This window comes from Lipophrys pholis (assembly GCF_963383615.2).
Source record: "Lipophrys pholis genome assembly, chromosome: 8".
NCBI lineage: Eukaryota > Metazoa > Chordata > Actinopteri > Blenniiformes > Blenniidae > Lipophrys > Lipophrys pholis.
Window position 1 is genome coordinate 23,617,661 of NC_137630.1, and position 23,203 is coordinate 23,640,863.

The following is a 23,203-nucleotide window of genomic DNA, read 5'->3' on the forward strand; positions in this document are numbered from 1 at the left end:
GTTGCAAGCGTTTTTAAGTCTGAAGTGAAAGAATGATGAAGTCCAGTCAAAACAATAGGAAAGCCACCTGATAGGATGGGTTAACCAAATAATAGAAAGTTTATTCATGAGCAATGGATGGAACAAAACATGGAAGCGTCATTCATTTAACACAATTGTGAGAAAAATAAACTTTTCTCTACAAAGGAAGTTTTTGCTTCTTCAGGAGCACCAAAAGGCACTTTCTGTGAACCCCCCCTTTTGAATCTGTGAATTTAAGTAAAATCAGGAAGGGATTGTGAAGAAACTAAAAATGCAGCTGACAATCCGAATGTTCGGCTTAACAGTTATTCAACATCCAGTAAAAATCACTTCATACAAAGAAGCGTTTTGCACAGCCTCAGATGAACTCGACCATTATCCCCTGTTTGCTATGATGCAAGAAACATCCATGCATTACTCACATTTGATTTTTATACACAACGTGGGCTGTTTTTTTTTTTTTTATAACACCTAAAGACTAAATATTCTTTTCTTTGGGAAATAAAGAGCAAATAAAATGTGTGAATCACCATCAGGGACTTGTGGCCAGAAATCCTCATAAGTGAGAAGCGATGAGAAACCTGCTAAAGTTTTTTATGAACAGGTAAACTGTTTATCTCAGGAGCCGTTTCATCTGGAGATGTGGTAAAGCATTTCATTGCGCAGTGAGAAATTTTATTACAAACACAGACAGGGGTTATGTGTGCTTGCTTGTACCAGGTCTTCACATGTTTATGCTCTCTCACGTCTGTAGCAGCATATAAAAAATGTGATAACCCTGTGACAGTATCCATTATACTACCCTGAATGGATTATTTTCTCTTAATACAACACAGATGACAATGTGAATAGGATCAGATTTTTCTGGTGTGGGTCTCCGTCTTGATTTCCTATAGCAGTTTACCTCGAGGGAAGGAAAAATGAGAAAATACAACCACATTAAGTGAGATTATATTTTACATCATGTGACTCACATCCTTCAGCACTTAGATTCAAATCAATATTATGCCCAAGGAAGTTTTTCCCTCCCAAACAATTGTTGTTTTCTTCTATTCTTAGAGATAAATATGATTTTATTTTGTTTCCGTCGCTCAGGCAAACATAAGTGAGCTGAGGTAGACGTGGAGAACTGCTTGATGGGACAATCACCTAAGGCTCTATTTTACACTTGGCACAAAGCAGCACATCGCTGGTGTATTTGATAGACGCACATGCCTTGGTGCGCTCATAAAGCGGGGCTTCAGATCAGTGGGGCACCGTGATCTCGAGGCAAAGGAAAAGAGGAGCCTCATTGACCAACTACAACGAACTGGGGCGGAGTGTTTTATTATGATTCTGAGGGCGCAAAGCACTATGCACCAAAGACAAGTTCCTCACTATTTGCATATTTGTTAAAAACAAAATAATCTAAATAAAAACCATTGTTGCACACAGAAGTTTGTAGAAGCGTGAGTTTTCTTATACATGCAGAAGGATCTTTGTGTGAAGTCATGTCATGTCGATGTCATTATTTGTTTTTCCCCAATGTGAGTACAGGCGCCAGAGCTCTGTGGAAAAGTTTTTCTTGGTTTGTTTGCTTTTGGCAGGGAGCACGCGAGTCATACTAAGCTACTAAGCCGTCGCCAGGAATCTAACTCCACAGTCATGATCTGTCGGCAGATGATATGTTGTTTCCTTTCAGACAGGGCAGCTGTAATACAGGAAAAAAATGGGAAAAAAATAAATAAATGGTGTGTTACACAGAAGCTGTCCTCAGTCCTGAACTCCAGCTGGAAGATATGGTCTCTATAAATTTTGCAACAGTAAAGCACTAAAGCAACAGTCATCTAACCAAACTTAAAAAGAAGAAGAAGAAAAAAAAATGAAAGAAAGACATATACATTAGCAGAAATCTCCACTTGAGAATATAGGATAAATGTAGCAGGATTTAAAAAGATGGCCCCTTTTATTCTTCTTCTTCTTCTTTTTTTTAAAAGAATAAGGAGAATAAGAAGATGGCTCTGATTGGATGACTTTAGGTTATTAATCAACCACATCAATGAACAAGTGAAGACAATGAACAGGAACACTTTCAAACATGTTTTGTGCTTTCCGAAGACTTAAAAACTGACCTTCGGCATTCCCAAAAAGCAGCAGAGTCTTTAGACAGTTACAATTTGGTAATGTCTGCTTGTTTCTGTGTTTGTCGTCCATCTGCCTGTTTTCCTTCCTGCTCTGCTGTCAGTTTGTCTCTCTGTCTTTCTGACTGCCAACCTGTCTATCAACCTGTCCTTGCTATTTGCCTGACCTTGTCTCATATCACCAACAATCAGCGCCACCCTCAGTCGACCAGCACTTCATTACTGGTCCCCAACTCCCTCCGTCCCCGTCCGAATATCTTTCTGCCAATTTCACTGCGCATTACTTTTTCATGTCTTCAGAGAAATGGAGATTCTTGGCTCTCCTTCATACTGATCCACAGGGTCGCCGAGGCCGACCTCCAGGGGACCAGACAGAGGCTGTTTGTTAAGCTGTTATTTATCTCCTTCATAAAGTCCTCCTCATCTCCTATTAAAGAGCCCAGAACTGTTGCCCTTGACTCACACATAACTCTTGTGTCTTTTGGTGAGATGATTTACTGTTTAATTTAACACCAACTGAACCCAGGAGGGAGCCCGCCTGGTGCTGCCTGATGTCATATCAGTGAAGAATGTGTTGGTGGCAGGGGGGGGGGGGATTTGTGAACACGTGTGTTTGTCTCTATGTGTATGCATCTGATATCTGTGGCTGTATAAGTGAGTGGGTGGCTGAGGCAGGGTTCTCCATTGAGTGTCACTGTAAAGCCTCTGTAAAAGCCGCTGAAGGGTTGGTTGGATGTAAGAAGCCCCCCCAAGAAAAGATCACATGAAAAATACAAGCTGAGGCATCCTTGTACAAGGTTACTGGGACTTTGTGCCATTAATTTTCAAATAATGAGATATTAAAGAGTGAAAATTACATTTCAGTTTCACTTCCCTGAACACAAGAGGAAACAAAGGCCCAGTGCCACTGACAAACACATGATCGTAGTAAAAATTAGTTTGGCTGTGCAATACCAGGATATAGCAGAACACTCCATTTCCGGAGGAGGATAAATATAATTAAATTGATTTTGTTAATTTCACTGGGGGAATGGAAAACTAGTTCAAAAGGCACATGGCAAAAGGGAACTACGGTACAAAGAGCGGTCACAAGGTTTCTTCGAAAACCTAGTGAATCTCTAAGTAGAAACAAGAATTAAATGGAGGCATAAGAATGGGCCTGTTAAAGGATCTATAAAGATATTCTCTTTGAATTTCATGATTTCCGTCAACCACCTTCTTGCGTGAGATATTTATGTGCCCTCAGGTGCTCACCTCATCCCCTGAATATCCAGGACTCATGCCATTTGGAAAATGGTCAAATGGCTTCCGTGGTCAAATGTTTCATTAATGATCTGACCTGTCGAAAAAGACACGAGTGGGCATGTTCCCCCATCACAAGACTCCATTAGCAAGAGTAACAATGTAAAGCACTCTGGACTTCCTCTGGTGTTTTACTCATGCCTTCACAGCTCGGAGCTCGCTGCAAGGCTTCATTCATGAGAATACACTTTGTCTGAGGATTTTTTAACCAGTACACATTAAGATTTATTGAGGTAAGGCAATAAAAAGTGAGCAAGATAGTGAAAGGCATATGAATATGAAAAGAAACTAAAATATTGGTATTTTTGAGACATTACTTTACATTTACATTAGTCTTTATTTAGTCAGGAGAACCCCTTTGAGATTGATAATCTCTTTTAGAAGTGTGTCCTGGCAGCAGTACACAATACAGAGCTATATTAGTATTAGTTTTTATAAAACCATAATAGGATTGCACAGGAGTGTTGTATTTTGTGCCTCACAGCCTGGAGTTTGCATGTTCTTCCTATACGTGCATGGGATTCTTTGTGGGTACTCAATTTTCCTACGATACATATGATACAGGCATGTCATGTACTTATTATTATATTCCGACAAAATAGAGAGTAAATTGCTCACGTGAAGATGGTGCCAGATGAAGGGTCAAAGGATGAAAATTTTACAATTCACCATGATGAGAGACTGTATGTAGTTGGAGACATGTCACACTGAACTAAAACCCCCAAAAAAATAGCAATCGACTAGGCGTTGGAGGGAAGGTCAGGGCTCACCAAAATCAATAGTCTTCAGTCTGTTGAGACCATGAATGACTGTACAAAATTTCATGGTAATATATATCCAGTAGAACAACCAATAGATATTTTAGTCATCACCAAAGCAGCAGACCAATCAATAGACTGAGCGACTCAAAGACAGGCCGCCTTGCTAACTGACATTTTTATTCATGAATCTATTTTCGAAAGAGTGGTAAGAAAAAGGAAGAAGAAAAAAAAAAGGAAAGTCAGATCAGAAAGGAACCCCAACTGCCTTGTTAGCAAAATGATCTGCAATGTCACCAAACAGTGTCTGTTTGAGTTGGAAGAACACTCACAGCCGAGGTTTGGAACGAATGAACTGCAAGAAGTCTTCAGAAGGTATAATCAAACAAAGCTGGGAGTTCAAAAACAAGCCGGGATGTGTTACAGAGTAAAACAAGGAGCAAATGAAATGCTGACACCACTATTTGTGCCCCCACCCCCCTTCCCCCCCAAGAGTGGACTGAGGTCGCTCACTTCTTTTCCTCCCACTTAATACGTCACAGGAGGTCCAGCGTTATCTTTAAGAAGATTGTTGTTTCTTTATTTTCCTCCCTGGCTTTATTGAGCTTTTAAAATGTGAGAAAGACCTTAGCCGTGCACGAGAACATCAGAAGAATACAAGACAAGCTGTGCCACTGAAAGAAAATACGCTTGATTATACTGTATAGACAGAAGCCTACATCCTGTCCAGTCCATGTGTTTGATGGAATTAATGTGGACACATATTTGAATGTTTACACAGTCCGAATATATTCCAGTCCTGAAAATGAGTTTGCTGCATTCATAAAATGTTCCACATGTGCACTAATGATGTTTCCTAGAGAACCAGCTCAGGATTGGACTGGGATTCTTAAACACTCACATCCCAGTGCGTCTCCATTCTGCGGTTTCTACAGTGGACTAGGTTATAAAAAACAAAAACAAGATGGAGTTCTGCTTTTCTGGCTCTTTTGTTTTCTTCTCTTTGTTTGGGGATAAAGCAGAAATGCAACCGAACAAAACCCCAAACAATGAGCATATACAAAGGCAACAACGTGGCACATGCGCTTTACTGATCCTTTGTTTGTTGTTTGTGTAGGACAGTAATTTCTCCCCATGCATGCGTGCGCTTGTGATTGAGCGTGTGTGCGATTTCCAGCATATGTCTCAGCAGGAGGGACTGGAAAACGATGGAGAGGGCAGACTGGAGCGGTGCAGTGCTGGTGTTGGCCGGGTGGTGGGGTGGCAGATGCCAGAAGACTTCATTAGACTCGAGGGAAGAGGCCATGAACAGCAGTCCTCCAGGAAGACTATCAGACCTGAACACAAACACAGACGTGCCTCCAATCCAGGTCCAGCCCCACATCCCCCCCCCCCCATTTCACTCTTTTCTTTCTGTTTCTTGTCCTGCTTTCAACCACATCCTCCCATCAAAGGCTCCAATCCAGCTTTACTGTACAGTATATTACCTTTTGTTTCCTTTTTTTTTTTTTTTGCTTACATTTTCCTTTCTTTTTTTGCGTGTGTATGTGTGTCTTTCTGGTGTTTTTGTTGTCGCCATGTCTGTCAGTGGAGCGAAGCAGTCATTAATCACTGGTAAATGTACGCAGAGAAAGCAGACACCTCGGGGAGGAGGAGGGGGTCTCTCATTCTGCTCGAAAAACGCTTCTCTCAACATGCTCCATGGAGAGAGATGTAGAAAATGGAGCACAGGTGCTGCAGCGAGCGCAATAAACATAGCCAGATGCACAGCAACACACACAAAATCAGACACAAACGTTGGTATTCTGTGCACTATTTGACAAGCAGGCTCGAAAGCTTCTACCAGAAGATGAATTCATACAACAAATTACTGACACAAATGACGAGGTTCAAAAGAGTAAAATATCAAATAAAAGTCATTTTGGTCGTTTTAGTCAATGAAGGGCTTTAGACAAGCACTCATTTGTTTGGGTTATTGCTCTCACCACTGATACCTCTCTCCACGGTATCCCTATCAATATCATGCCCTGTGATTATTGAAGGATGAAACCAGACTTTATTGGAATATCTGGCTTCTCCATCTCAAGGACAGCCGGCAGACAGAAAAAAAATATTCTTCCAGAGAAATATTATCCAATAAACAACAGTTTAGCTGAAATTGCAGTCCTTTTCAAAACTCCCCATCAAACTCGGAAAATAAATGTCTTCGATCTCAAAATGATATCTTTGTTAAACAAAACACTAAAGTATCACCCAGAGCGGAGGAGGTTCGGGAGTGAATCAACAAAGAGAGGAGAGAAAACCGAGGACAAAGATAAAACCGATGCAATTGGTGAACAATGGGGAGACAAGTGGCGACAAGAAAGCTGTGAAAAGAGACTGTTTGAAAAACTTTGTACCTATTGCACATGTTTGCATGACAGCTTGACTCACCTTGTTGGATTTCTGGATGAATTTACTCTCCTCTTGTGCCCGACACAGTTTCTCCTGGTAGCGCATCAGGCTGACATTTGATCTTGAGTGTTGAGGACAGGGGTTTGAATCCCAGATGTGGAATACTACCCAAGCCTACAGTTGAAGTTGTAATGACGGTCTGTGATGACCCCGGTAGAGGGGGAGAAGCCCAATAGACACACACGGCCTGATCTATCATCTTCTGCTTTCGGTTTGCATGTGTTCTGCATCGCAGTCAAATGACTGGTTTGTGTGCATTAAGCTCTGTTTAGACGTGAACGATCTGAAGGGAGGGTCCAGCTTCCACAAGCACAGAATATAATGTGACACTATAGAGTCAGATCTGTTGGTGGGGGAGGTCATCAATTATATCGGAGTATAATACAGAAATTATCTGATTATAATGTCCACTAATAAGAGTTGTGTGGTGTCAGCTGAGGAAATAAAGACCTCCTTTTAAATACAGTAAGAATAGACGCAATCGTGAACAAAGCAAATGTATTCAGACGTTGTAAATCACATTAAGTACTAAATGAATCTAGTAGCAAACAGTCGTCACAGTATTTAGTGCAATCTGGATCACACACCCAATATTTCATATTCATGAATACAGAAGCGCTAAATCGATGGTCTCACTTTGCACATCTGTCGATCTCCATCTTCAGGTTGTCCCATTAGTGGCTCAGCTTCCACACGATGGCCGCAAACAATATCAGGTTTGCACCCATTTTCATATATAAACAAGTTTTCCAGAATTGCACTACGAATAACAGTGCGACACAACACACTTCTTCTACACCTTCTGATGATAACATTTGGTAAAGGGTAGAGTACACTCTGTGCTAGTTTCCTGCCACAAACTGACCAAGAGAATCACAAACACTCCGACAACTATTGACAAGTTAGAGTCTGGTATTTAACTACTAAGCATGTTTTTGGATTGTGGGAGGAAGCCAAAGTAAAAACCTATGCAGACATTTGAAGAACATGCACACACGGCATGCACTACAATAGCATGCTGCCCGATTCGGATTAAAGGTCATAAAATCTGCAGCAACATACACATCAAACAATAAAAGGTATGATAATTGCTGTTATTTAACTCAATGTCAGTCTTGATGCTAAATCAGACTAGTTGTGGACTACTGCGGCTTCGCTTTAACTGGACAGCGTTATCGATTCCCTCATTTCAGTAGGAAACCAGAAAGAAACTCCCCCAAAAATGTGGACTGTTTCTTTAAATGTTGCTACAGCTTGCAGGTCAAGTCTATTAATGGTTTAAATACAGACATCGGATGAAAAAAAAAAAGAAAAAGCTTATCTCACAGAGATACCCTGACCTCATCTGACAGCATCCAGCACCGTTGACAGGCCAAACCACTGTTTGCTCTCTCTCTCTCTCTCTTTCTCTATTATCTTCACCAAGAGCCAGCAAACAGGCATTACACTGGACAAACATTGATTCATACATCCTCTTACTTCTCGTCTAAATTGTTGTTTCATCAGGGTTTTGTTCAAGTTTTTTTGCTGACGGTTGGTCTAATGGGGGGGGGGGGTGGGGGGTAAAGGATTGGGTGGGTGGTGAGTGGGGGGATGCAGGTGGGGGGTGGTGGGGGGGTATACGTTGAGTCTTTATTTACCCGAGCAAGAGAAATCGATGCCTCTCTGCCGTAGGAGAAGTGTGTGGATCAATGGAAGGTTTCAAAAAGCCCCTGTGAAAAATCAATGTACCTTACATGCTATTGATGGCTGTTTGGCTACAGAAGAAAGAGAACGACAGAGAACACCTGTTTATTGTGAAAAATTACGCTGCTCTCTCTTTGTTATGGCTTTTTGGAATTTTCTTCCTATCTTTGTTTTCTCTGGAATGCTGTTGAGCTTTTAGGACTCTCCCGACACCCTCACTGACACTGCTCCTTTTGGATTTTTGGGAATAAAATGTGCTCGTCTCCACTCATACACATCTGTTGTCAGGAAGAGCAGCAGTGCTGTCCATTTGCTGCAAGGACACAAAGACTGCATTCAGCCTTACAACTTCGTGACACTACAGTTGAGAGCTGTTCAGCACTTGTAGCCATCAGTTGCAAAGAAGTGCAGCACTCCTGTCCATTACCCGCAAAGACCGAGAGTCCACGTTCACTTTCACGAGTCTGTGACAGGAGAGGCTGATAAGGTCTAATATTAAGCTACAGAGATATGCATGCGCACAGCATCTTGATGTACAGGGAAAGAGTGTGGAGTTCTGAGGCAATTATTTCAGCACGGCTATTAATAAAATGCAGTCAATAACATCTCGGCGAGCTCTGACACTGCCTTGGCTTTGGAAGCGGGCGGGAGTACAGTTCTGCCAAGACTTTACCCAAGCAGTCAACATTTCCCTCGAGCCATGTCAGGCTCGGAGCGCCGAGGCTGGTCAGTCGGGCTTCTGTCCTGACACCTGCCCGATCTCATGCTAGCCTGATCAAGGTGACAGTCGTACAGGCCTGCGGAGATGCAGGTGAGGGCTGCTGTCACCCCACCTGTCCGACTGCTGGCAACTTGGCCAGGGCGGGGAGAAAAGCGGTGGGATGGCGGCGAAGGCCGCCGTCCGCGTGTCACTCAGCGCAGTGTAGGATGACAGAACAGCCCATTAGGAAAGAGACTAACTTCACAGGCCATTAGCAGAGGCATCACACAGCCACAGCACACAGAGCACTGAGTAATGGCACTACTGGAGGGAGTCACACAGACTGCAAGCTCTGCTCTGTAACACATTTCATGAAGAAATTATAACCAAATATGAACATATTAAATATTAAAATGAAAGAAAGCCATAATCTTCTGTCATTTGATGATGTTGAAGTATAAACATGTAGATATTTGGGGATTTTATTTAGCTGTTGTAAGTCTTTTTTTTTTCTTTTTTTTCTTCACTAATGGGAAAGGAAACTTGCACAAAGACTCAATTCTCAGAAGAGGACAAAAGAGGCTATTAAAATGGACTAAACACACAAACAATAACAACGCCAAAATCACCCCCGTGCCATCCACCCCTGTCTCCTTGTTAAAATCACTGCTTCTCAGTATGGCCTCGCCTGCCCTCCAGTCATCATTAAAGAGAAAGACGGGAGGCAGAGAACTCAACAGAGGCATCAAGACGCATCACTTCTCTTCTCCTCTGAACGCTCAACTCGCAGCGATCCACCAGGCCCTGACGGACCTATTTACTGCACAAAGTGGATTGTGTTTGGCTGCACACTATACTTCCAAATGTTCCTTTGATACCCTCTCCCTTCCTACCGACTCCATTCCTTCTGTTTCCCTCTGGTTCTGACCGGCTCATGAAAATAGCAGGACTATGCAGCCAGTTTATTGCTGGTGTAGCTCGACTGAGCTCAGCAGGCTCAGATGAGAATGGCGCCCGGTGCCAGGCTGATGGGACACACTCCAGCTGTAGAGGCACTCCAACTCCAAACCAGAGACTTACAAACTCTCCCTTCCTTGACTTGATGTTTTTGTTTCACTAGGAACCAAAAAAAAAAAAAAAAAAGGATAAAAAGTTTCCTTCAAGTAGCTCCGCAGGCTTTTCCCTGGGGATTGGATGAAACCTGGTTGAAAAACAAAGAGGAGAAACAAAAGGAGGGAGAGAAAAAAAAATGCTTCTTTTGCACAATTTAAAACCCAAAAGAGATAAACTGTGAGAGTTTTGTAAACAGCGAGGAAAAGCTGATGGCTAGATATTCCAGATAAAGAGCGAAAGAAAGAAAGAGAAGCAGCAGAGTCCTGGAATGCTTTTTTGATGAATTACTGTGCACACCACAAGCTTAGGATGTAGAGCTTTGCCATGAGAGAGACAAGCCAGCGCAGCCTGTTGTGACAGTATCTCTGAATTTTAAGCACTCCGCATCCCAAACCTTTGCTCCTCAAAACAGTTATACAAACTCCTATTTATTCATGATTTTTGTCCTTCCACAGGTGTACAGGCTCGACCTCCAACTACCAGCATGCACTGCTCATATATTTTGCACAAATAAAACAAACAAAATTTGCATACATCCAAGGTTCTTGGAACTACTTGCACTAATCCATATGCAGGATATGGCCAAGATCGGGTCAGTGTTGCTCTTTCTGATTCATTCAACTTGGAAACCGGCATGTCTTTATCGAAGCTGAGCGAATGAAACCAACAGTGCTGCAGAACAGCAACACTTCATTCTTTCTCCCTGCGTCTCACGGGAGGCTCAGATTTATGGCTTCAGGAAAGATTCTGTGACAAATTGTATTGTTATAAAGGAGGTATAAAAATAGTGGTGAACTTAAAGCAACCTATTTGAAATGCCCTGTAAAAAGAAACGAAAGGATGCATGAAAGGGAAGAAATAATCATTCGTTTCACTGTGAACCCAGCGGACCTCACACTCTGGGAGAGTTTTGATGCTGAGCTGTTCTGGAGCCCGCTCAGCGTCCGAAGGGAAAACTTCACGGGGTCATTCGGGGCTGTTTAAACACTTTCAAGTATTTCTAGGTTCTAATTAGATCAGGGGAACACAACATCCCCCATCTGTAAGAATGCAGGGGACAAACTAGTTATGCAAAACACAATTCATTTCTTTCTCTCCGTGCGTTACGCACTCTTAATCACTGCTCGCTCTGAAGGGTCCTCGCGGAATCAACGCTGTAAATTCAGCAGTGCAACCAATCAAAAGTGTCACTTACGCTGACGAGCATCTGGGGGAACGGTCCTCGAGAATTCTCCGCCACATTGATTGGTGGGATCACCCAGTCCCTCTTCTGCCGACGTAGACCCTTTGTGCCGTTGACTCGCGACCCTGAGAACATGATGACAGTAGGGGGAGCCAGGAAGGTCTCCGTCTTCACTTCTCGCTCTGAGGCTTTCCTCCCTTCCTCTGTGACCTGCAGGGGAGACAAAAGGTCTGTCTTTAGGGGAGCGGTGATGATACCAGTGAATGACGGTTTTCAAAAGGCATTCTGTTCTTTATCAGTTAAAAAGCTCTTACTTTTGTAATCTTTAACTCGTTTAGCAGTTCAGTCAAAGTGAAGTGTCAAGAGTTTTTCACACTGTAAACCGTTCGCTTACTGTAAAAAAAAACCTGAACGCTTGGCATTGTCAAGTGTTCTGTTTTGTTTATGCGTCCAGCGCGCCACTTTCGTTTAACATTCTGTGGTTGCTTTAGTCAATAATTACTTTGTTTTCTGGTTAAAACAAAAAAAAAAGAAGAAAAGCCTTCATAATCATCAGACAAATGACAAATACATTAACAATATATTTAATTGATAACGTACTATGTAGCAGCTTACTTTTTTTTTTTTCTAACTAATTGTTTCGCAGGAAAAAATAGGAAACCGAATTGGATAACGAGCATGTAACAGTAAAAACAGATGACACAAAATAGAAAATAATACCGAATCTTTCTTTACAAAAGTTTCCTAATACGTATACTCTTAACCATTTGAAAACCCTTCAAAAAAAAGGAAACTTTATAAGAAAGAAAGTCTGTGACGTCTCCACTGGTTGCTGTGCAACAACCTTGCATTGTCATTTGTTTCATTTGTTATTTGTTAATTTAATTGATAACCTAATTGTTCATTGAAAAAACAACAACATGCATATAGGAACTAACTTGAATATTGTACAACCCACAGTTCTTCTGTGGGCAAGACTTGACGTTGCCATTTAAAGGTTATTATAGAAAGTGTGAAATATACATTCTGTACTTTTGGATGTGAAACACCTAATGGACCCCAATCTCTCTCACACACAAAAAACCCCCTCATTCATCCATTGTTCGATAAGTCGCTGAATCACTGATTCACTTGTTAACGAGCAGCAAGTCTTTTTGGCATGTGACTGGAGAAAAGAGAGATTGGCAGCAGAGGGAAGTCATTCACACACCTCCTTTCTTCCACTATGCTGACAGAATAATACAATAGACTCAGTACAAAATGCAGCAGAAAGACAGCGTAAGAACGCGGCACATAACTGGTTTGACTCATCAAAAGACAGAATCCTGTCTGGTTGTGTGTGCTCTTAAATTGGTGCAAATATCTCTTTTTTAAATACCGTAATGAATTCTATATTAATCTGTCCATTTTCTATAACACCTGCATTTACAGCCAGGTCCAAGCCTGGAATCCAACTGGGTTTGTTCCCACTGTGAGTAGAGATTGCTAACCACTACACCACTACATCCAAGCAGATTATCACCTCATCCAATGAAGGTTTTCAAACTACAAGGAGTGAAGCACATATAAAAAATGTCATTACACAATGTGCCTACATTCTTTTATCACTTTGTTTGGTCATATGAGGTTGAAAATTAATTATTTTCAACAAAACAGAACACCTTGTTAACTTCCCTATGAACAATTTGCACAACAAATCAATATACAAAAGACGCCTTTAGTGTCTTGTAAGAGGGCTAATTTGTGCCACATATAACTGCCTCAAGCAAGAAAATGTTCATTTCTTAAAATTTTGTGTGCGTGCTCATCGCTCGAGTGTGTGTGTGTGTGTGTGTGTGTGTGTGTGTGTGTGTGTGTGTGTGTGTGTGTGTGTGTGTGTGTGTGTGTTTGTGTGCATTCATGTGCATATATGCGGAGGAGCCCATAAACTACAGACCTTGTCATTTATATCCGGTGTAAAAAGTCTATTAACAGTGAGCATGTCTGAGGTTAGATTTACAAGCGCTTTCAGCAGACAATGACAGCTGAGTCACACACACACACACACACACACACACACACACACACACACACACACACACACACACACACACACACACACACACACACACACACACACACACACACACACACACACACACACACACACACACACACACACACACACACACACACACACACACACACACACACACACACACACTTCAATCATACAGTATGTTCCATTGCAGTCCTCGCTCTCACACAGAAGCGCGCTCGCACGCACGCACGCTCGCACGCACGCACGCACGCACACACACACTGCCTGAAGGCAGAGAGAAATGACCACCACAAACCTGTCTTTTTGAAAGATGCTCAAATAAGGAACTTGAAGGGAGCCCATTTTCAATCTCCACGTGAACATTAACTCATCCATGAGTCAGAGCAGCTACATCAAACACTGACGCTATGGAGCGTATCACCTCTTTGGATTAATGTCCTTATGTGGAAATATTGCAAAACACAAGACACAATTACAAAGCTGACACAGAAACAACCAAAAGTTGTATGAAAGTACAGCAATAAAGCTCTTTTTTCTTAAATGTCAAGTGCACATTTCAAAGCCAATGTTACACAACATACCACTGTCTACATTGTGATCTGAAGGTTTAATTAGGGACTCTCCACAAAGTTGCTCTAATCCCAGTTTATAAACACTATCTCAGGGTTGCAGGCCGATAACAACATGTCAAGAACATCATTGCTGAAGCTGTGCATCACTTGCACGCTCTGTCTCAATCACACTCCCCTGGGCGATCCATCGCTGCCCCGCTTCCTGCAGCCGTCTTCTCGCATTGTTATTGTTTTTCTCCGTCTTTCCTCCTGGTCAGTGGGTTCTGACAGCTTGTCTCAATAACAGTGATTCCTCAAGTAGTGGACAGTGTTAGGCTGATGATGCTCCAGAAGGGGAAAAAAAGAAAAAAGAAAAAAGAAAAAAGCAGCACAAACCTTTCACCTGCCAAACACCGACGGACCCCAACAGATGCTGTGTTTATCATTCTCCAGTGTCTCCACAGTGAAGGGGATTTTAATTCAGTCAACAATCATTTCTGCTGGCTATCTGGTGTGCTACTGTGGAGAGCTAAGGTAGAGTTAGCTGTTAGATAGCCTTTGGTATTGATTCATAAATCAGCTCTAAATTTTGCATAATCAACCATCATCGGCAGCAGGAGACCACATTTTGATTCCAGAAGCTGAAGATTAGTTTCTGTGCCAGCAAAGCTAAATATTCGAACAAGAAAAATCAGACATTGAGCAGCACACTGATGAGCCTTGAAGGGTGATGAAGGTGGGCTGTCACGCGTAAATCACAAAGAGTTTAGAAAAGTAAGCATTGAATGTTTTAATTGAGTTTGGAATTTGGTAAAGTTATATACAGATACATATTTCAATTAAAAAGTTAGAAAAATATAGTTTTATCTTTTCACATACTTTTTTTCTCTTGAAGTGCATTTCCCATTGCCACCCAATTACCCTAACGTACACTACTTATGCACGTATGAGTGGGAGACAAACTTCAACAAAACGTTGGAATGTTTTATATATCTATATATATATGTATATATCTGTATATACCGTAAGAATAAAAGCATGATTTTATTGAAAGATATGCAAGTAATTTTTTTTGTGTCTACTAATATGCACTTTCTACCATTATTCCGTTTCCATATTGAATTTTTCAGTTTTTGGGAAATATCTTTTTTGTTTTTTTTTCCAGAAAGTTTTATCTATTGATCGGCTTGTGGATATTCTTGTTGGCTGGGCCGGAGAAGATTACATAATTTTCAAGTGGCACTTAGTGGTATCCTGTAGATTGGGAATAGCTGCTATATGCTTTATGATACAGTGCAGTACTCTCTAAGACAGCAGCTCTTCTGTCCATGTATTTATTTTGAAATCAATGACAGTGGAAATAAACATACCAATTTTAAAAGCAGCCACAAATAGTAACCAAAAGTATATTTCTTTGATGTTATTATTGCATAGCCATTAAGGCAATTCAAAGTGATCTGTGTACCTTTCTGAGAGTGGGATCCATTCTGAGCACATTTTAAATAATCCTGTCGTTTATAAATCTCCTGGGATCAATAAAATGTGCCATGAATTAAGGAAAAAGGAAAAAGGAAGCTTGTGTCTCCTTGTAAAGGAAGAAGTACGTACGTAGTAAATGTCACTCCCAGGCTTAAAGAGATATTGCACACATTGCTTCAAGTATAAGTGAGATTATTCACATTTCCTGTGCCATCAGCATTATATAGCGACTCATACAGATGCTGACTGACCTTTTGATTGGCACTGACATGGACCAATCACAGGCAAGCAGTTCGGAAATGGACAAATGAAAAGAGGGTGGGGCTTATCATTGAGGCTTGTTCATTTTATACACTTTGCTTTGAGGCTGTTATGATGTGATAACTGATTATGAATAATTAATACTTTTGGACAGTTTGCACAGGAGCATAGACACGATATAATTGACCTGACGAGCTTTTTCCTTCGCTTTACTTTCCTGCCTGTTTGAACTCTTTGTGATCCTGACTGCATTTATCTAACTGAAAACAATGTTGTCGGTCCACCTTGTGTTTTCTCATTAAATTGGTAAACTATAGTTCTTGTGACTTCTTAGCATATCTTCCTTTTTTTTTTTTTTTAAACCAATCTATTTAAATTTATTATTAAATAACTTTTTTTTTCTCCCCGCAACAATATCTGATTTCATATGTGTGCGTGTGAGAAAATCTTCCTGTCAGAATATAAGAGAAATTCTCAACTTGAGAATTGGGGCACATAGGAAAAAAGATGTTCAATCACCATACATTTACATAGAAAGAGGATAGTGTGTTTAATACCTTTTCCACTATTTCATTTTATATTACTTCTGAGCAACGGCTTCACAGTTCTTCCACAGCAGTTGACATTTGAGTATAAAAATAAAATACAACACAGGAGCAAGCTACAGCGTTGGAAGATGGCAATGGCTTCTGGCACATATTGAAAGTTGAAGGTCCTGTACGATGCGGTCTATAAAAAGTGTTTTCTTTTTGTCTCTCTCTCTGTTTGTTCTTCCCTGGTCAAGGTCCCTCAGAGAGTTGGCTTGTATCTGCCAGTGGAAACAATGCTTTCAAGGCTGACTTCATTAGACGGACACCCAAGACAAAAAAAAAAAAAAAAGCTTTTAAGGCTGCTTTAAAGAAAATGTGTCAAGCAACCTGGCATATGGTGTGTGTGTGTGTTTGTGTGGGTGGGTGGTGGTTGTGGTGGTGGTGGGGTGTAGAGGGGCTGGGGCTGAGGTGTCATGTTCAGTTTCATCAACCAAGCGCTACGTTCAAGACATTTTCCACAAAGTAACGGTGCAAAAGAAGAGGTTGTTAAAAGTAAAGGAATGCAGTGAGAGATTATATTTTGACATCAAGTTCAAAGAAAGACAGAAACTTCTGCTCCACCTGGACCCAACAGACAAATCTTTGCTCTGTAATCTACAAATGTGTCCTCCCAAATCTCTGAAATGCCAAAAGTGAGGCTGTAAGCCTGCATTAAGAGAATGTAAAAGATGGCAGACACTAAGCTGTAAACAACACTGACCCTGACTCCCCTTTGAGTTCATCTCTTACAAGTTCGCGAGTGGATCTCATTCTCTTCTAATTCCAATATTGGCGGTTCAATTTTTACCTGTACATGTGTTGAACTTCGCTTAAAATTGTACACAATTCTAAACCATAAATTTCTTCCAGTGGGAGTGAGCCCCTTGATGGCAACCCTTACCTTTTGTGTGGGTGTGGGTGTGCAAATGTTTAGAGATAACAAATCATGTGCTTTGATTCAACTGTGTTGTATACATTAAGGGTGTTGGGTAAAGTTTATATTATAGAAATACATCAACAGCCATTGCAGACATTGGAGACACACACACTCAATGTCTATTCTCTTCTTAGCTAAGTCTTGTAGTCCTTACTTGGTAATTAATCAAATAGAAAGTCAAATTACAATGTTAAATGTTGTGATTTACTGATCGCAAAGGTTACCGTTTAAAAAAAAACACCCATAAATTCCCCTCCTCCCACCACCACCACCACCCCTCTATGTAAATACAGCGGCTGCTCTGTGTTGCAAAAATAATAATCCGCCATAGCCCGATAACATGCGTAACCGCCCACCAACAACAAACAAGCTGGAGAGCTGCATGAATAATAATAATGACATCTGCAGAGCCGGTCCAGTTAATTCCAAAGAATTAAATCAATAATTTGACAGTATCAGATTCAAGGCACAAGACACAAGACAACTCTTATCTGAACTTAAAAAACTAAACCCAAAACAAAACACCACCAGTGGACTCAGACTGCTTGATGAATGCAGTGGGAGAACAACCATGGTCGACTGCAGAGCAAATGACCAGCTTATGAAACACATTTAATCTGAAAAGGCTCCCGTAGAGCAGAGTGGAAAACTACGTAAATGCATAGCTATCCGTAGACATACAAGAAAAGTTATGCGGCTACTAGTGCAATCCATTTAAACGTTACAAAACTTAGAAAACAAAGTTGTTTAAAGCAATTTAAAAATAACTGTGGGTGCAGCAAGAACCTTGCAATTTGCAGGAGAGAGGACACACAGCAATGTATTCAAGGTCAACAAGTAAACTTAGAAATGAATAAAATTGCGATGTCTGCATTTGTATATTTCTCCCAATGGTCCAGGTCCTTACCACCTTCTCATGGTAATCTGGCTTCTCTGCTAGATGCTCCACTGTGCTCACTAATTTGTTATAAACATTGTGTGCTGTTGAGGGCCGAGAGCATCAAATGGTTATACGAATCTTTGCAAAAAAAAAAAAAAAAAACTCTGCTGATGCCTTGAAACAGCAACATCAGTACAGCTGGGACTCATCCTAAAGGCCAAACTCTGTAATATGTTCACATGTGAGGAATAACACAAATATTCATGGTCATACTGACCCAGTACATACATGACGAAGCCAAGCAAAAGAAAAAAAAAAAGAAACAAGTAACTGGTGTAGGTGTGAATGTGTGTGTTGGTGATTGCTGATGTGCTTCGCCTTTCTGCTAATATCAGTTTTGATAGACTGAACAATGAACAATGATGGGATGGATCGATAAATGAGTCAGTTTGACCCCCTAATGTTCAAAGGCCATCAAAGGAAAGGAAATAAAACAAATTCCAATAACTGAAGTGTAAAGAAAGAGTTGCTATATACACTCTGCCAGTAATTTCATTATGAAAATCGTCATTATGTAAAACCATTAACTTGAGTGCTTTAAAATATACTTGATTTAGATATATAACTTAATATGAGTAGTGGAAATGTGTCAACAAATGAAAAGATTCAAATTAGACCTAGATAGTAGTACTATTGCTCTCTGCGACGTTAAATGAATATTCATCAGATGGACTCATAACACATGGAGGGATATATGTGCTGATGTGGAAATGAGTCATATACACAAAATCAAAAGAAGACAGTACAGATGAATATACTATAAGGTAGCCATCATTTTAAAAATAGATGTATATACTATGGATCTATGCAAAAGATTTGGAAATTTCTGTAAAATACATGTATAAATGTGACTTGCTCCTAGGAAGAAGCTGTAGTGTAGAAGCATTTCCATTTCCTGTTCTGGCCTCCAGGGGAGCTATAACCCTTGGAACAGACAAAAGTCCTGATCACTTTCCTGAGCAGATGGTTCTCATGTTTGTGGCCCAGGAAGTTGCTACTGTGTTAGCAGTCGCTACAAGAGACAGACCAGACCTCCAAACACATGTTGACATATTTCATGTTTGCTGTGCAGCGGAACAAGTTCACTGAAACATGCACATCATCCCCTCTGCACTCGGTCCATATTCAGGAGACTAACCTCTGCCAAGCGCAACATGCCTGTGTGCACAAACAGGGTTTGTCAGCAGAGCTGGATGAGACAGATGTGAGCCCGGGTCCGGACAAATGTATTCTTCTTCTTCAGAGAGCGGAGGGCTTAGTGGGGTTGACTGCAGGGGATGGCTGCCCCACATCCCACCAGTGCGGTGAGGGGAGGAAGAGGTGGAACGAGACATGTTTGGGATGGATTGAGGGGGATGAAGAGGAGGAGGAAGAGGAGGGGTTGTCAGAAGCAGATGTGACCCCCCCACCTCCCCCAGCCTAAATAAGTCATGCTCTAGATCCTTTTATCTACACATGCTAACAGGTACTAGTGAGTTCCCCCGGAGGAGAGAGAGAGAGAGAGAGAGAGAGAGAGAGAGAGAGAGAGAGAGAGAGAGAGAGAGAAATGAAACAGAGATAGGGTAAGAGTTGTGCCCATCACCGCTGCAAAAGGCTTAAGTGGGTTTTTCTTCGGCTATGGTGTAATTCTGATCAAACCCTGCAGCTCAGACCCGCTATTTCTTATTTGCACTCACACTAAAAGAGAAAAAGTACAGGAAAGTGATGAAACTGATTAAAAAGCAAGTTAAGCAGAGCTGTCGGTGCACTTATTGAAGCTATTATGAAAGATTGACTATAAGGAGCTGAAGCAAACCAGAGTTAGATATCAGCTTTTTGGTTGTTTTTTTTTAACAAAAGCTTCATGGCTTTTTACAGATTCAAAGGTAGAATTTCTTTTATTTTTTTTGTCTTTCTCTTTTCAGCCAACACAGAGGAAGCACATATTTTTGGCATGCAACCGCACACTGATTAAACCTCTACGCGCTCCAACATAAGACTTTATATCCTAAACAAAAATCCTACCACACACATACCATACACAGGAGTGAGAATGTTATGCAAAATTACCATAATTCAGACTTGATCCAACATAATCTTTCACAATAAAATAACATTCTCACATACCAGACGCACGCTCTTACGCACACTGATGCTATGTGAACAGGAGTCACTGAGTGTGAAATGGATGCACCCCCCCCCCCCCCCCCCCCCACCACCCCAGCCCTGGTGCCATCAGCCTAAGCCAGCTGGCGGTGGTCCCAGCTCTTCCCCTCCATGCCACTGACTCCCCAAAACCCTGCATGCTTTGATATCAGCCAGCCCCTGGCTACCCAGACATCTGGAAGTTATTATTCAACAGAGCACGCCACAAAGCACCATTTCCATAATGAAACATCACATTTTGTTTCAGCGCCCTGCCTCCTCTTGCTGCTCGCATGCATGTTTGCTACAACTTGTAGCATATTTCTGACCTCTGCTCATGTCTAGCTTGTTTAATGCCCATCTGTCTCTCCACAGCACCTCGGGATCTCCATCGTAGCTGACGCTGATGAGAATGATTTAAAAATATCCAGTAATTTGACCTTTACCACTCCCGGCATGAAGTCCAGGAAATCATCTGAACTCGCCTCTGTTTTGAAAAAAGTGTAAATAAAGGCCAAATATTGAGAACTAAAACAACACAAACTGACTCCAACACCCACTCGCGTGGAGGCTTCGCTGGCTGATGTCTGATCATATGTTTGTGTCTCTAATTCTTTGACAGGTTATTATTTATTTTTTTCACTATCTGTGGAATACAAAGAAAACGCATCTCAAAACTTCATTTTCATGTTGTTTTGAACGCAACATCTTTTTTTAACTAGTTGGGATATGCAAAAATATAGAAAGACTCACTGTTATCCTCTGTCTTCAAGTGTTTGAGATGTTTACTGTTAAAGTTGTCATCAACTCAAAGCACAGAAGACTATCTGTAAAGCTGAAGAAGTAAAATTATTTTTTAGGCCTCGTAGAATAAAATCTATCAACACAATAATATGGATAAAAAAAAAAAAGGTGTGATAACATCATGGCGCACGTTTCCACATAAATTTACACCCAACAATAATTAACACCCCTCATTACATTTTTTTTTAACATATCAAAACCAATCAAAGGTTAAAGCCACTTTTTTTTTTTTTTTTTAAAAGACAGCATCAGAAATTGGCCATAGTTATTCAGAATAGATGATGATAACGGAATTGGACTTAATTTCAGCAGACCAGCATTTTGTTCAAATAGTCAAATTCACTCATTCCCACACTTGTTTTTTCATTAAGCTTTTATATTATTTATCATACCAGCTGGGGCCCATCTGTGTGGAGTTTGCATGTTCTCCCAGCGTGAGCAAAGTCGTCATGTCTACCCTTTAAATACAGTTTGGCAAAGCAGGGCAAATATACATAGATTGTTACTTACATTGTTAGTGCAATTAGCGTTCACATCACAGTGAGTTTTATTCTTTTTGGAATACTGTTCAAGACAGTCATTAAAATATTGCGAGGTTGATTTTTTTTTTTTATATTTGGGAAGTGCCGAGTGCTTCGTACCTAAAATTGACTTTGCCTGCCAAACATTAAGTGGATCCTCGTCGAGAAATTTGTTCTTTTGTGTGACGTCTTTGTGTGAAAACAGGAAACTATATCTCGACATAAAATTATTGTAGAGTCAATTAGAATGAACTAAACCACGTCTGACTCATTTGTGTTTTCATTGCCTTATGTGATTAACACCCGTGTTTATGTTGAAGATGAGATCTGGCTGCGGGTTGACAGTCGAGTTCAGGCTGCTCAGTCTTTGCTTGACTTCTGACTGAAGCCGAAGCCCCCCGCGGTGTCCCAGGCACATGATGTTTTCCAATAACAGCTTAAGGCTAAGGGGAATCGTACTCTTCCCCCCGAGGAAGACTGATTCTATCACTTTTAACCGTTTGCTACTGCAACTTCCTTCTGCTCCAATCCCCAACCCCCTCCCACTCTTTCTCTAAAACCCCAAGGAGCACTGACCTGATTTTTGGCTGTTACTCTCACCAGACCACTGGAGAAAACGTGATAGCGCCGAGAAACTCTGGGACGATAATTGAAATTTGAGGCATGATATTTCTGTGTCTGTACTTGTGCTCTGGAAGTGTGTAACTCACCTCATTTTCATTTTGCCGGGGTGACGGTAGGTCAATCAGCACCAGTTGGACCACTGTCTCCCAGACATGTGTGTGTGGACCACTCGCTGTGAGTTTAAACTGGACCGGTTCATCCAAGCTGGCTCCCTCTCTCAGGGCGAAGATGGATCCATCTGTCCGCACGCTGAAGTTTGGGTCGCTGCTTTGGAAAACCACCGCTTCTTTCCCCATGCAGTCATCAAACTTCACTGCAGAAAAACAAAGAATTAAGGAGATTTTAATGTGGTAATCAACAAAGCACTGAGGAAAACTAAAGACATGAATCACTACAAGCAGGAATACAGCTGTAATAACTAACAGACATGAATACTCAAACTGTTCTGCATGTTGACACACATTTATATAAGAGTATTTATATAAGGTCTGGGACTTTGTTGGGGTCCGGCATTTTTGCTCTCACAGGTAGGTCAGACCTCACATGTGCAGTACGCTCTCATGTTTCAGACCACCCCGAGTGATTAAAACAAGAGTGTGCAGATACACACACACACACACACACACACACACACACACACACACACACACACACACACACACACACACACACACACACACACACACACACACACACACACACACACACACACACACACACACACACACACACACACACACACACACACACACACACACACACACACACACACACACACACACACACACACACACAGAGTATCTCCACTGTATGAGGGATGACGCCAAGTGAAAAGTGACTACCCTCAAGAGTGATGGTATCACCAACACTCCACTGACACACGCACATCTTACCAATTCAATCTCCAATAATTATGAGGTCAAAACATCACAAGGATTAGACTTTTGATAATTGTTCTCTGCAGTGTGGGAAAGTGCCACTTGATGTAGAGAGATTAAAGAATAGGTCTTTAAGC

General features: G+C 41.2%; 1 protein-coding gene across 1 annotated transcript in view; it reads right to left on the minus strand.

Annotated features, from left to right (window-relative positions):
• The window catches only part of LOC308112974 (cadherin-4-like), a gene marked incomplete at its 3' end in the record, with an annotated part of 231,031 nt that overhangs the window by 53,704 nt on the left and 154,124 nt on the right, over positions 1 to 23,203 (minus strand). The window contains exons 4-5 of the mRNA XM_080468827.1: positions 22,275 to 22,501; positions 11,350 to 11,547 (exon numbers count right to left, since the gene is read on the minus strand). Of these exons, the coding sequence (XP_080324953.1) occupies positions 11,350 to 11,547; positions 22,275 to 22,501 (425 nt within the window). The remainder of the gene's footprint in view (positions 1 to 11,349; positions 11,548 to 22,274; positions 22,502 to 23,203) is intronic.